General features: G+C 38.3%; 1 protein-coding gene across 2 annotated transcripts in view; it reads left to right on the top strand.

Annotated features, from left to right (window-relative positions):
* Positions 1-15,620, top strand: part of Togaram1 (TOG array regulator of axonemal microtubules 1) — a 62,419-nt gene that overhangs the window by 27,781 nt on the left and 19,018 nt on the right. The window contains exons 8-14 of one of the 2 annotated variants that reach the window (XM_036205747.1): positions 2,388-2,537; positions 3,854-3,949; positions 6,914-7,089; positions 9,452-9,605; positions 13,424-13,577; positions 14,543-14,648; positions 15,058-15,293. In XM_036205747.1, the coding sequence (XP_036061640.1) occupies positions 2,388-2,537; positions 3,854-3,949; positions 6,914-7,089; positions 9,452-9,605; positions 13,424-13,577; positions 14,543-14,648; positions 15,058-15,293 (1,072 nt within the window). The remainder of the gene's footprint in view (positions 1-2,387; positions 2,538-3,853; positions 3,950-6,913; positions 7,090-9,451; positions 9,606-13,423; positions 13,578-14,542; positions 14,649-15,057; positions 15,294-15,620) is intronic. The other variant, XM_036205749.1, reaches the window with a different exon arrangement.

Here is a 15,620-nt window from a genome sequence, read left to right on the forward strand (position 1 = left end):
ACCCTAGTCTACAAAGTTAGTTACAGGACCACCAGAGCTACAGAGAGAAACCCTGTCTCAAAAAAGCCAGGGGGGAAAAGATATTTTTATTTAATAGAAATGCATTGAAACCTGACTGTCACCATTTTGAGAGCTCACTTAGTAATTCTAGTATACAACATAGTTGAGAACACTGGATATCACAGAAGACAAGTAAAAAAAAAAAAAATACGTTCTAGCCTGGTGGTGGTGGCGCATGCCTTTAATCCCAGCACTCGGGAGGCAGAGGCAGGTGGATCTCTGTGAGTTCTAGGCCAGCCTGGTCTCCAAAGTGAGTTCCAGGAAGGGCGCAGAGCTACACAAAGAAACCCTGTCTTGAAAAACCAAAAAAAAAAAAAGTTCGTTTAGTCACTACTAGCTGTTACTAATTGATTATTATTTGTTTATGTGCACGTGAACAAAATTAAATGCAGAAATGGTATAAAAATGATAAAGACAGCATGTCTTTACCACAGATGTTTCCAATGAATGTTTCCTCATATATTTTTACAGCTATTACTGTAAATAGCTGAATTTCCTAAGTGATTTTCTTACCTTGTTAGTGTCAAATATTAGTAGAAATATTTCCACCTAAAGCCAATATCTTCCACGAATATCCAATATCTAGAATAACTGTTAAAACTAAGAATTTAAAGAAGAATCAGTTTCTCCTGTAAGGCTAATCAAATGAGATTTTAGTTTTACTTTTTTGAAAGAAGGTCTCATGTAGCCAGGTGGTCTTGACTTGCTGTAAGTGAGGATGGCCTTGAACATCTGTTCCTCCTGCCTCTACCTCACTAGTGTTAGTATTAGTGGCATGTGCTACCATGCCAATCTTATGTGGTACTGGAGAGCTAACCTAGAGCCATGTATGTGTAAGCACTTACAAGAGATACTTCTTTAAACGCTGTAGATTTAGCTGAAAGCTTTTGTCTACTGCTTTCCTAGCCCAGCTTCCAACAGCTAGCACTTTTCCAACTATTTTGTATTGCACTATTAATGATTTACTTATTTTTATTTTCTGTGCATTCGTGTTTTGCTTGCATGTATGTCTGTGAGGGTGTTGGATCCCCTGGAACTGGAGTTAATAAACAGTTGTGAGCTGCCATGTGGGTGCAGAGACTTGAACCTGGGTCCTTTGGAAGAGCACCCGGTGCTCTTAACCTCTGAGCCATCTCTCCAGCCCCAAGTATTGCATTATTTAAAAATGAAGTATATTATTATTGCTTGCTGGTTTATAATGTAGCTATGTATAAAAATGGGCAGCAATGCAAATATGCTGAATAGGGATTTTTATTTAGTCAACGTTTTGTAGCTCCAGTAGTGGTAAAGTATTAGTATAACAAGTACAATTTAAACATTCAAATGTGGACTCTATTCTTTGTTACTTGTTGAAAGGACATACACAATAGTATTTTATTTTATTTTTTATTAGAGATAAAATACTATTTGAGTATTTGCAATATGTTAGGCAGTGTACTGAGTTCTTTATGTGTATTTGCTCTTTTTTTTCTTTTTCCTTCTTTTTGCAAGGGTAAGGGATGTAAAACAAGGGCTCACTGTGTAGAGCAGGCTGACCTTGAACTTATCATATAGCCTGTGCTGACCTCAAACTCATGGTGCTCCTCCTGCCTCAGCTTCCCAGGCACTAGTACTTTTAAAGCACACACCACTGTGTCTAGCTCGCTATTTCCTGCATTGAACTCATGTGACAGTTCTGTCAAGTGTCTGCTCTTCTTCCCATTTTACACACATTAAATGTCTTACCAGGATCTCTCAGCAGTTAAGTAGCAGGGCAGAAACCTACAGTCTGCTGAACATGATTCCAGATACAGAGTTCTTATGTGACGTGTACTGCCTAATTAGCCAAACCAGTATACACCCATCACATGGGACATGAAGAGAAAGGTGTGAAGAACATAGGCCCCCTTGATCCACTGGTTTAACATTGGTAATTTTTTTCTTTTTTGTGAAATTTAAAGGATGTTATTCATTAATTTAATCAGTTAAGATCTTGATTTGTTTTTTTGTAGCCCTGGTTGTCCTTGAACTTGTATGTAGCTAGGCTGACTTCAACCTTGTGATCCTCCCATCTCTAGTTCTTGGAAGCTAGGATTACAAATATCTGACTCCTCATCAACTTTAACATGTAATTATTTGGTTATTCTTTCAAACATTACATTTTTTATTTCATTGAAAGTTACATAGTTTAAAATATGTTAAAACTTTAAAATTACTAACATAATTTTTAATATTATGTTACTGATCTTTTCAAAAGGGTAGCTAGCAAAATAGATTTAGAGGAGAGATATTCTCCTATTGTAAATATTACCTAAATTATTCAAATAAATATGTATTTTATTTTATAGGGATTACAACATCCAGTGTAAGCATAATTGGTCAACGTATGAACTATGGGTTTGGATGTGGTGATTTTGAAGATGATAGGTCACATGACATTTCACCTAGTGCTTTAAAAATACAAAATAAGGAACACCCAAGATTTAAGCATACAAAAGGTTTGTAAATTTCATGACAAGTTAATTTTTTAATATTCAATGTATCTAAGTCAGAATCTTCTCTAAACATATCAAGAAAAAATATAACTGAGAATTCTTAACTTTAAGGTTTTTAAGTTACCATTCTACTGAAAGGTTATTTCTGAAATAACTTTAGGGTTTAAGGTCTATGCTCTTGTCTAAAGGAGCCAATGCAAAAGACTAAACATTAGTTAAAACTAGGAATCCTTGGGCTTTACCCCAAGAACATGCACAGGTACATACATACAAACAGATTTTCTAGAAGATATTTCATCACTCACATAGTGAGAACAGCCATGTGAAGAAATTGTCTGTGTAGGTGTTAACTATGGAGCCAAGACGTGGCAACAGGAAAGCACCTTCCTTATGCTAGCTAGCCCTTCTGGTTGTCACGAGCCGTTGTTAACTGTTACATTTTAAGACTGCAGTAGTGAACAGGACGTCAGGTGAGTGCTTTGTCCGTTGTCCAGGTTCCTCTGTGGTAGCTGCCTTTAAAACAAGTTCTGCAGCCAGCAAAGTAGCTCCTACTTCTAGTCTCAGCATTTGGGAGCTTGTGGCTGGAGGATTACCCTGAGTTTAAGGCCAGCCTGGGGTACATTGTGAGTTCCAATAAGCGAAGAGCTGCCGCTTTTGTTTTTGTTTTTTAATGTGACAGCTGTGAGCCTGCTAAGATCAATATTTCAGCTGGGCATGGTGGTGCACACCTGCACACTCAGCACTCAGGAGGGAGAGGCAGAACGTGTGGACATTTGAGGCTACTCTGGGCTACAGCAAGACCCTGCCTCAAAAAACTGACAAAAAGGATAAAGGAGGACCACCTCTGTGCTTCATTCCTTCTGTCATCTTCAGTCACGGGCGGGAGCAGTCGAGTGTTAGGCTGTGTACTTGTTTGCGTGTGGGAGTAACCCAGGTTAGCTAGAGAAGTACACTTGGCCTGAGACGGGCCTCATCTGTTATGGGCATGACGTTTTCTCTTCCACTTTGACAGCCTAGCTCTCTGCTGATCACTTTAGGATGACAGGAGTGTCTGTTTCTCTCATCTTCAACCCAAGCCTGTGTAAGCTCCTGAAGAGGGGGAAGGATTTTGTTTGTGCTGTTGACTTCTGTGGTAGCTAGTGTATAGTGGGTATTCTGATTTTAAATGTTCATTGAAGTAATTGATTTGTATTTGTTATGAAATAAATTTTCAATTTCAAAAAGCTACATAATATCCTAAACTATACTTCAATTGAGTGTTTTTAAATGTGCCTTTTTGCCTTGGTTTCTTTTTTTTTCATCCTTTTTCTTTCTTTTAGGATTTACAAGGTCATCAAATTTACAGCAGATTGCCAGTTTTGACTTCACATCTACCAATACCTTATCAGAAGACTCAGTAGTAATTGTTGGAAAAGGTATTTCAAAGTGGTCTAGCTTTTAACTTTATGCATTCATTGCACATACATAACATTTGTCAATATTAAATTGAAATAATTAAAAATGAATACTTAATTTCATACTTCTGCCTTTTAATGAAACTATGGGATGTTCATGTTAGTAACTTTCAAAAAGTAGTTAGATACTTATAAGACAGTTTAAGGATAATTATGATAATTGTATTAAAGCCATATATCAGGTTTTATCAGTGTAACATAAGTAATAGAACTTAATGTGGAATTTATTATTTCTAATGAAAAATCAGAGTGAACCCTTGTTATATATTTCAGAGATGCAAGGGGACCTTGAAGAAGCATAATTCATTTAAGTATCTTTAAATATTATTTTCTTTTTCTTAAGATAAATGCTGTCTTAGTTACTTTTCTCATGACTGTAACAAGATGCCTCACAAAAAGTGACCTAAGTGACGAAGAGTTGAATTTGGCCCCTGCTCTGAGAGAATCTAGTGCATCGTGGTGGGAAGGTCATAATGGTGACAGTGTGAGCTCGCTGCTCACAGGGCATCTGCAGTAAGGAAAGCAGAAAGATAAATGCTCGTGCCCAGCTCATTTGTGTTTCCCGTCCAGTGTAGGACCTGAGCCCACTCTCCTTCAGGGTGTATCATCCCTCAGTTAAACTTCTCTGGAGATGCCTTCATTGACAAGCCCAGAGGTGGTGTTTCCAAGATGATTCCAGTTTCAGTCAAGTAGATTTGCTATCACAAGTCCACCCCTTGTCAGTTTGACATTCAGACACATCACTTTAATTCATAACATTCCACCTTTGGCCTGATAGGTTCGTGATCATCTCATAATACAAATGTATTTATTCCAGCTTCCAAAGGTCCCGTTGTCCCACCATTAAAAAGTCCAGAATCTCTTCTGAGCCTGAAGGCAGTCTGTTAGCATAAACCCCAGGAAAAAAAAAAGTAAGATAAAAGACCAGTTGCATACTTTAGTATACAATAGCACAAAGTAAACTTTCCCATCTCAAAAGGAGGAATGAAGCCAAGGAAAGGTGGGTCCAAACCACACAGCTCTGTGTCTGACATCGGCGACTTGTGATAACAGTATCTGACCATATCTTTCTAACTACCACCTGCAGCACATTGCCCTCTTCTTGGGCCAGCTCTGCTCTCTGCATACAACTTTCCTCAAAAAATATCCCATGGTCCTGGGATCTCTGACATTCTGGAGTCTTCATTTCCAGTTAGTGTTCATGTTCCTAGCCTGTCCCATAGTATTTATTGCTGTGATCAGACTAACTTGGGAGAAGAAAGGGTTTATGTGACTTACAGCTTACAGTCCATCATGAAGAGAAGCCAAGGCAGGAACTCCAGGAGGAGACTAGAGGCAGAAGCTGAACCAGAGACCATGGAAGATAGCATCCCATCATGGTAGGAAGGCCTGCCAGCAAGTGGCAGGCATGGTGGTAGGAGCAGGAAGCAGAGAGAGCAAAGTGCAAGTAGGGCAGGCAAATATGAAGCCTCCAGTCTGTTCCTCCTAGTGGCATACTTGTCTAGCAAGGCCATACCTCCAAAACCTCACCAAGTAGGGACCAAGTGTTCGAATGCCCGAGACCATAGGGAACACAGTTTTATTCAGTAGCCTCTCAAGAACCCCTTGCATGGAACCTAGTATTCCTGTCACACATTGCCTGGACACCATAATTTTCTAGAATCTTGACGCAGATTTTCATGGCCCTTGATCTCTTACTTTTTGCCTGCATGCAAAATTCCCGTGTGGATTGTGCTGCCAAGTTCTGTGCCAGCTTGGGTTGTAGTGTTTGGGTGAGTGTAGGCAGTGTTTCACACTTCCGTCATAGGTGTGCAGTCAGGAAGCAGAGGGAAGGGAACGCTCCACAGCAAGGAAGACACCTCTTTATTTATTTACTTACTTCGTCTCTTCTCTCATACATTACATGCTGATTACAGCTTCCCCTCCTTCCTCTCTTCTCAGGCCCCTCCCACCTCCTCTTCTCCCCCAGATCCACTCCCCCTCTGTTTCCCTTCAGAAATGGGCAGACCTCCCAGGGATATCAGCCAAGCATGGCATATCAAGTTAGGAATGCATCTTTTTGTTCAGTATTATGAAAATAGATTTTGTTGAAAATAATTTGCTTGATAATCTCATTAAATACCCTCTTCAAATTATCTCTAGACAGTCCTTGAAAATTTACCATATATAATTTCAATTTCTATTATGTCTTGGTCAGTGTTCTATTGCTATGAAGAGATACCATGCCCAAGGCAGCTCTTACAAAGGAAAACATTTCACTGGGACTGGCTTACAGTTAGTCCATTATCATCATGGCGGCAAGCATGGCGGTATGCAAGCATACATGGTGCTAGAGAAAGAGCTGAGAGTTTTATATCCTGATCTTCAGGCAGGAGGAAGAGAGAGACTCTGGGCTTGGCAATGGGCTTTTTAAATCTGACATCATTCCCCCAGTGACACACTTCTTCCCACTAGTCCCCATCTCCTAATCCTTTCAAATAGCAACACTCCCTGGTGACCAAGCATTAAAATTTATAGCCAATGGGGGCCATTCTCATTTAGACCACCACATCTTGTATTCATGGACATATTTTCACTTGTCCAGCATTGCATATAAATGTCTGTACGTCAGGATTTCTATCTACTTCTATTTCTTCCTTGTGTATCTGAACAAATCCCAGTTCAAAGTTGTCCTCTTAATAACCAACTTAAATACCTAGTCACAACAGCCTTATGAGTCTTCCCTTGAACCTCACTTAAAAATGCAAGGTTGACCTATATCTTCATGAATGGCTATCTTATATGGGTAGGATATTTGTACATTTCATGATTATTTAACATGTGTTTCACAGATTATTGTTTGCTTCTTAAATGAAAAACCATAAATTTTTATATCTAGAGTGCCATTACAGAAACAATAACTGCTTGATGTTTTGTTGATTGCAGGGGTATTTGGAAATCCAAATTCAGCACCAGCAACTTGCAACCAACCAGTAGTATCCTCTGTTGAACATGAGGATACATTTTCAGTGAAACCAAGTATTGAACCACCATCAGGGATTTATGGAAGAGCAGTCCAGCAAAATACGCCATCATATCTTGATGTTGAAAATGACAAAGATGTAAGGTTCTCTACTAATCTTTAGCTATGTCATTATTTTCTTTATATGAGATGTGGGATAGTAAACATCTTTTGATTAACAAGTTTTAATGTGTGTGTGTGTGTGTGTGTGTGTGTGTGTGTGTGTGTGTATGCGCAGAAATCAGAACATAAACTTTGTGTATTAGTCCACAACTTCCACCTTATTTTAAGGAGCATCTCTATCACTGAACTGTGTAAGCCAGATTAGCTGTTGCATAAGCTTCTGGGAATCTGCTATTTCTACTTCCCAACTTGTAGGAGAACTGGAGTTATAGGTGTATAGTACAATACCTGGCTTTACCTGTGTTGTAGGGTTTTGAGTTCAGGAAGCTTGAACAGCACACTCTTTTTAGTTTTTTGAGACAGGGTTTCTCTGTATAACAGCTCTGGCTGTCCTGGAACTCTCTTTGTAGACCAGGCTGTCTTTGAACTCACAAAGATGCACCACCACCACTTGAACAGCAAACTTGGACAGCACACTCTTTACATATTTGATCCGAGTACATGCTTTTCAATTCTTATTTTAGAACTCCTGAAATCTGAAAGAATTATATAATGCTAATATCCAATTAAATTCATGCTTAAGATTATCAGTCTGTCACTGAAGATATATATATATATATATCACAAGTTGAGCATAAAATGTATTTATATTGTATATCAACAATTTAAGTGAGTAAAAGTCAGAAATTTCAATTACCTAAAATTTTAATCAAGTGAGGAGGCAGCTCTCTGAATAAAGAATGACGCTGGATCATCTCAGTCTGCAGCCTTGAAGATGTTCTGGGTGCTGGATCACCTGGGCCATCCATTTTTATTGGTGTCTGGTCCCCTTGCTCTGAAAACACATAAACTTTTAAAGGTAGCATACATATCTGCACTAACACAAGCATAGACTGTGCATTGTACACAAGTCACCGAAGATGATTCTTTGTTTTATGTTTGAGCAGGTAAAATATACGTCACATGTCTTGTAGTTCTTAGAGGTTTATTTCTTTATGCTTGTAGCCAGGATTTTCAGGGGTCTTCCCTGATCAATCCTGATCCATATCAACCTGGAACAAATTCCCAGCCTCTCATCTCCTGTGGAAATAAAAGCGTAACTTTTTCCCCAAAGTAATGTATCTTTTGACTTCCTTTTTGAAGTGGAGACATTTTAAAAATATATAGGTTGATTTAATCCAACAGTTTTCATAATCCAGTGTGTCTTAGCAGCTGTTGTTTCTTCATTAGCAATCAGAATCTAAAGATAACACAATAACATACAGAATTCAGACTTTCTGTGTATTTCCCATCTTTATGTGGCTTGTTGTATTTTTTAATTACTCTATTTCTTTTTACGGACTTTATTATTTTTAAACTATTTTTTAATCTATGACTGTCTCTACCCTTTTTCTTTTTTCATCCAAGCCTATGTATATTTTTTAACATACTGTAACTCATCTAGAGGGTTTTTTATCCCTCTGGATCTATCTTTGCTGAGCATCTATATTGTTTTTTTGATCGCATGAGACGAATCTTAAACTGCTATGTTAGTTGCTGGCATGGCTCAGCTTAGTGCATGTGTTGGCACATGGCATTGGCGCTGGCTCCTCCCCACTTGGTTCCATGAGAGCTTAGCCTCATGGTGGAGCAAACAGCAGGATCCATGTTTGCCGCCCTATACCTGGAAGGTTGTTGGGTTCATGCTGTCACTGAGTAGCATGCTGCTCACTGCTCATAAACCCCTTTTAAGTGTTAGGTAGCAGGGCCTCTTAAAAGAGCTGCACCCCATGTTAGCCACTAGCACCTAGTTAAGGAAGCGACCTCCTAAATGTGCAGTGCTTCTGTTTGTCACTAGTATCAAGACTCCTTGAGAAAAGACTGTTATCAGGAAGCCATATTTGGCTCTGTTTTTATGTGCTTAGAATCTTATTTTAAGCTTTGTTAGGTCTTATATAGAAATTCTAGCTCCATGTTGGAGCACCATATGTAGGCAGAGTTTCTCTGTATTTCAACAACTGCTCCCAAAATAACTACACAGAGGCTTAATATTAATTATAAAAGCTTGGCTGATAGTTCAGGCTTGTTACTAGCTAACACTTACATTTTAAATTAATCCATATATCTTATCTACCCTCTGCCACGTGGCGGTACCTTCTTTCAACAAGGCATATTCATCTTGCTTCTTTCTGCATCTCTCGACTCCCCAGACTCCGCCCTTCTTCCCAGCATTCTCTCTGCCCTGAAAATCCTGCCTAGTTGTCAGCCAGTCTGCTTTTTGTTAACAATGAAAGCAATACCTTCTCACAGTGCACAGAAGGATTATTCCACAGCACAGATATTTCAACTTTTTCATGCAGACTAAAGTTTGTATTGCAAAATCGACTTATGACAAGATGAGACAAAAGAGAAAAGAAGAAAAAGAGCTTTTTGATGCTAAAGATTGTGAAAGGAAAGAACCGAATCCCTGGGAACGAATAAAACATACAGGAAGTGAGAAAATGACATCTGAAAGTAAGTAATTTTGTGAATATTTGTTGAAATAATGTGGTTGCATGTGGTCTAGTACAGTTACAACAGAGAACAATGGAGTCAGTAGATGGAGCCAGTCTTTTAAGTCTTGGTTCTGCCTTTGATTAGCTTTAAGAACTGGCAACAGGCTTCTTCTTTTTTTTTTTCATATTCGTAAATATCCAGGTTGTTTTCCTATCCAGATTTACTCAGTAGTCCCTTCCATACTCACTAGAAACAATCCTCTTTCACTAGGAAGTGCTATTCCTTGTTATAGTTGAGGTAATTGAGATACTGGAGTGGATTTTGTTAGATCTTGATCAAAAAAGTCAGTCTAAGGCTGATGAACTAGCTCAGAGGGTAAAGGTACTTGTTGCCAAACCTGATGACCTGTGTGTGATTCCCAGAAACCATATGGTGAAAAGTGAGAACTAACTCTCAGAAATAATCCTCCGTCCTCTGTAAGTGCACCCTGGCATGTGTACATGTGAATAAATGAAATTTAAAAAATTAAGTCATCCTGGGCAGCAGTGATGCACGCCTTTAATCCCAGCACTCGGGAGGCAGAGCCAGGTGGATCTCTGTGAGTTCGAGGCCAACCTGGTCTACAGAGTGAGTTCCAGGATAGGCACCAAAACACTGTCTTGAAACCGCTCCCCCCCCCCAAAAAAAAAATTAAGTCACTATTGATCATCTATTCAGTTTGTCCTTGAGTTACTAGTATGTTTTACACTTGAGGCAAGAGTAAGTGTCATGATTTCTGTGGCTTTGGAGTGTGTGTATGTGTGTGCGTGTCCATGTTCAGGTGTGTGCACTTAGGTGTTTGTATTCGTGTACTTGTATATGGGTTTGTGGAGGCTGTAGGTTGACACCTAAGTCATTTTCTACCTTGTATTTTGAGTTGGAGTCGTCACTGAACCTGGAGCTCCCAAAATCAGCTACACTAGCTGGCCACAAGCTGTGGGGATTCTTCTCTCTCTGCCTCTATAGTGCTGAGATTAGAGACCTGGGCTGCCACACCCATCTTTTTACATGGGCTCTCCTGATATAAATCAGGTCTTAATGCTTATGTGTCAACTACTTTACTGACAGCCATCTCCTGGGATGTCTTCAAGACCACCTTAAAGTTCTTGGGTATAGTACAAACTAGGAAAAAAAGAAAAGATTAAATTGAAATTTTTGTGAGTTTTAGTAAACATTAAGTAATTTCTTAATGTTTTGTTAAACTAAACTTCGTGGACTATATTATCATTCTTAAATTTATATTGAGTTCAAAGTGCATATCAACAAGAAATAGAAGAAAATTAATGTTGCACAAAATTTTCTTAAAGTAAAAATAAAAAGGTCTAGAGTATGCAAAAAGTGCAGAAATCCTATGTACATGGAGCTAATCAGATGGGAGGTGTTGGTATGTAAATTTGCTACCTAAACATGCCCTACAACCTATTAAATATAGGCATTTGTGAGAAATTTAACCTGTTAGTGTTCTCATATAATTTCACCATGTTTTAATATTATAAAAGCCAGGGAGAAGGATTTGGAGAGATGGCTTAGTGGTTAAAAGCACTAGCTAGGTGACCTGGTTCATTCTTAGCATCCACATAGCAGCTCACAACTGTCTGTGACTCCAGTTCCAAATAATCTGATGTTTTTCCTGGCCTCTGCAAGCAGGCGCACACACACACACAGAACGTTCACAGATATAGGCAAAATACTCATACACATAAAATTAAATAAAATAAAATTTAAAAAGACAGAAAAATCCCCTAAGTCAGTGTTAAGAGTAGTAGTAAAAATACAAGCAATAAAGAATCGTAAATTTAGGAGTGCTCATTGTCGCTACTGATGTTGACTAATTTTGTCTATCATGCAGCCTTTATATTAGATTTCTGAAACCTATGACTGCTTTCTTAAAGTCATTCATGTGTTACTTAAACATATGAATATACATAGAAAATGGGGATTTAGATCAATCAGAATTTAAATATTTAATTCTGCTTATAGTTACAAACGTTTTGGCAGTAATAGTTTCTAACAACAAAGTTGTTCTTTCAGGGTTGTAATATTTCAAAGCACCCACATTGAGTGGCTCTCAGCCACCTGTAACTCCAGTTCCAGGGGCTCCGACACCCTCTTTTGGCTTCTACAAACACCCACACTTAACTTACATGTACTGCATACAGTAGATTACCTAAATCTAAAGAAAAAAAGAATTTGTAAAACATTCTTCAAGGTCTATAGTAAAGAACTCAATCAAGTATCTAATATATTGTTGCTTTTGGTTTTTTAATTTTTGAAGCATTTGTATATTTGGTGTACAGCATCAAATGAAAGTTCTTATATTTGTGATTTCAACATTTCCTTACTAATATTATGGTTAATAATCTTTTATGATGATCATTTTCTAGTACCTAATAATTTCTTTTTTAAAATTATTCCATGAAAGAGAACCAATGGATTTTTACTCATTTGCAAAAGCCCATTTTCTATGGTCTTTTCCTTTCTAATCCTTAGACATATATTTTAATAATAGTCTTATATTGTGCATGCTGAAAGATGATGCTTCCCCACTGTCTTGGACAGTGCTTTATCTATGGAAAATGTCTAGTAAAAACCAGATTATGGAAGAAGCACCATTCATACTGCTACACATCGCTTTAGGATTGTAGGTCGTTAACCCTATGTGAATAGAATGTGGGGAGGAGGAGAAGAGAGGGTAGAAAAATTGTGTTGTTATATACATGTGTGAAATTGTCAAAGAATAAGTACAAATACTGTTATCTCTTGATATAATTCTCTCTATAAATGTCATGTACCTTCATTTTTAAAGTAAAAGCTATATAGTAAAACAAGTATCTATGTTTTTTAGAAATTAGATGGATTGACTTCCTTTTGTTCTCAAAACTGTACTTTTTTTAAGCTGCCTCCTCCCCAGTCAAGCAGCTTTTATGCTCTTAGTATACTTCCATCAGAGTGACAGATTTCTAGGAGAAGATCCCAAGACCAAAATGTCACCTCCAACAGGAGATGGCATCTGTGCTGGGAGGGGACAGAAGTTGGAGTAGACCCTCTGGAGAAAGCTGCTCACAGTCACTACTACAGTGTGGTGGCATCAGGGTCCTTGAAGCGAATGTGGGACATCAGAGGCCCCCATTCTGCGAAGGGCTTTAATGAGCTCCACTGCTTAGAGTAAATAATGGATAAAGCATGACTGATGTTGGGATAGGTTCTAACAAACAAAACCCAAAACAACAATAAAAACCCTAGATCTGGTTTTGGCTCATGAATTTATTAATAATTTGGATGTACATCCTCCATATGTTGCTAATGATACAACTCAGTTGTTCTGTATCAGTCTTTATTATTGGAATCATCAGTCTTACTTACCCATATATTCCAGTTAGTATATTGTAGCATTTTATATGACCATTATTTTATATGAAAAATTAATATAAAAGATACAGGGTTTTTGTTTTTGTTTTTGTTTTGTTTTGGTTGGTTTGGTTTGGTTTTTCAAGACAGGGCTTCTGTGTGTAACAGTCCTGGCTGTCATGGAACTTACCCTGTAGCCCAGGCTGGCCTCAGATTCAGGGATCCGCCTGCAGCTGCCTCCTGAGTGCTGGGATTAAAGGTATAAGCCACTACTGCCTAGCAAATAAACAGTTTTAAATAGATGTGATTTGGAGTTATTGCAAAGTTTTGTTTATTTGCTTTAACAATAAACTAATGTTATATGAGAAAATATTCATATAACACCTATAATTGGATGCATTTGTATCCTTTGTGTAAAGGTCCTTTCTTGCCTTAATGTTTTGTTTTAGGTGAAGCATCTCCTGGAGTCATTCCACAATATAAAGAAAGAATGTCTTCTGTCACTCATAGTCCAGAGATAATGGATTCATTGGAATTACGACCATTTTCCAAACCAGAAATAGCCCTAACAGAAGCCTTACGGCTTTTAGCTGATGAGGACTGGTAGGTTAACACCCTTCTTAATACTATGCATAGTTGTCAGATCCCACAGAGGTTTCCTGGTGAGATCTGAGCTTGCTTTACCCAGCAGTGCTGCACATTCTTTATACCTACAAGGTGAAAACCATCAAATCTGACATTACGCCCAAATACCAGCTGAGTCCCAACCTCTTTTGTTAGTATCCACTCACTTCCTCTGACCCTTTCATCCCGATAATGAGATAAATTGAAGCCATAGAAATAACTGGTAGTTCTCACTGCTTTTGAGTTCTTTCCTTACTGAGGAGCTAACAAGTAGTTGTTTTCTTCCTCCTTTTCACCCCTAACTGCTTTTCTTAACTTCCGTCTGTTGTCTCCTACTTTCTAGAAAGAAGATGGTACTTTTACTAAAATAATAACTTGGCATGACTTTGGCATGACTTTTGCGTGTGTGTGTGTGTGTGTGTGTGTGTGTGTGTGTGTATTCTTTGTCTGTTTTTTTATTTGTTTTATGAGACAGAGTTTCTCTGTGTAACATTCCTGGCTGTCCTAGAATTCACTTTGTAGATCAGGCTGGCCTTGAACTCACTGAGATCCATCCATCTGCCTCTGCCTCCCAAGTGATGTGATTAAAGGCATGCACCAACACCGTTGGGCTGGCATGACTCTTAGGGTGGTTCTTGCTATTAACAGTTCTTTATGGTGGCACTGGTGGCACACACCTTTAATCCCAGCACTCAGGAGGGAGAAACAGGAGGATCTCTGTGAGGCCAGCCTGGGCTACAGAGCAAGTTCCAGGCCAGCCTGGGCTACACAGGGAAACTGTCTTGGGGAAGAAAAAAAAAAAAAAGTTCTTTTACATGGATTTTGGAGATTACTAACTATTAAGGAAGAAAATAGTTTCCTCATTGGGAAAAAAAAAGACATTTGAGATTCTGTTCTAATTAAATCCCATTTCAAAGATGATTTTGTCATTTGTCTGTCCATAGGGAGAAGAAGATGGAAGGACTGAATTTTATCCGATGCTTAGCTGCTTTTCACGCTGACTTGTTGAACACAAAGCTGCATGAAACAAACTTTGCAGTAGTTCAAGAGGTAATGTTTTTAGATAAGTTGAGGGTTGTTTAATTAGGAATTATCTGTCATACATACTTACTTGATTTTCAAACTGTTTAGACAACTCTGTATTACATGATTTGAGTGTACTTGTATATAAAGTAGAACATTCTTAACTTGTCATATTTGAAAAGTTATTTGATGTTGATTTGGGGAATATATAATAACAACATAATCATGGCCAGGGGTGGTGGCACACTCCTTTAATCATAGCACTTGGGGAGGCAATGGCAGGCTGATCTCTGTGACTTTAAGGCCAGCCTGGTCTGCAGAGCAAGTTCATGTAATCAGATATGTTACTTTCATGTTAAAACTCATTCCAGCGTGATGTTGCTGTGTTTCTAACAGCATGTGGGGGGAAAGTTCATGTTTCAAAATTGTTTTTTAGGTGAAAAATTTACGGTCTGGAGTGTCCCGTGCTGCTGTGGTGTGTTTAAGTGACCTTTTCACTTACCTGAAAAAGAGCATGGATCAAGAACTAGATACTGCAGTGAGAGCTTTGTTGCATAAGGCTGGAGAATCGAATACCTTCATAAGGGAAGATGTTGACAAGGCATTGAGAGCTATGGTTAATAATGTAACTCCTGCACGGGCAGTCATTTCTCTTATCAATGGAGGACAAAGGTAATGTTCAAAAGAATCTTGAAATACCCTTAAGCTAGAAATTAAATTGTGCTTCTGTGCATAGTAAGGATAAAAGCAAATTATTTCTCTATGATAAAAACTATATGTTAAGCATGAAAAGAACCATAATATTGTTTTTCTAATAATACCACATATGTTCAAAATCTGGAACTAAATAAAGTTTAACTATTGTCAGTCATGTTTTTCACTTCTGGGTACATTGGGAATTTAAGGTAAGACAGCAGGCTAGAAGCCTGGTACGGGAAATGGAACTCTAAACACAAAGGCATTTACAGCTTCAAATAGACATTACCAAGGAAAACTTCT

This window comes from Onychomys torridus, chromosome 14 (assembly GCF_903995425.1).
Source record: "Onychomys torridus chromosome 14, mOncTor1.1, whole genome shotgun sequence".
NCBI lineage: Eukaryota > Metazoa > Chordata > Mammalia > Rodentia > Cricetidae > Onychomys > Onychomys torridus.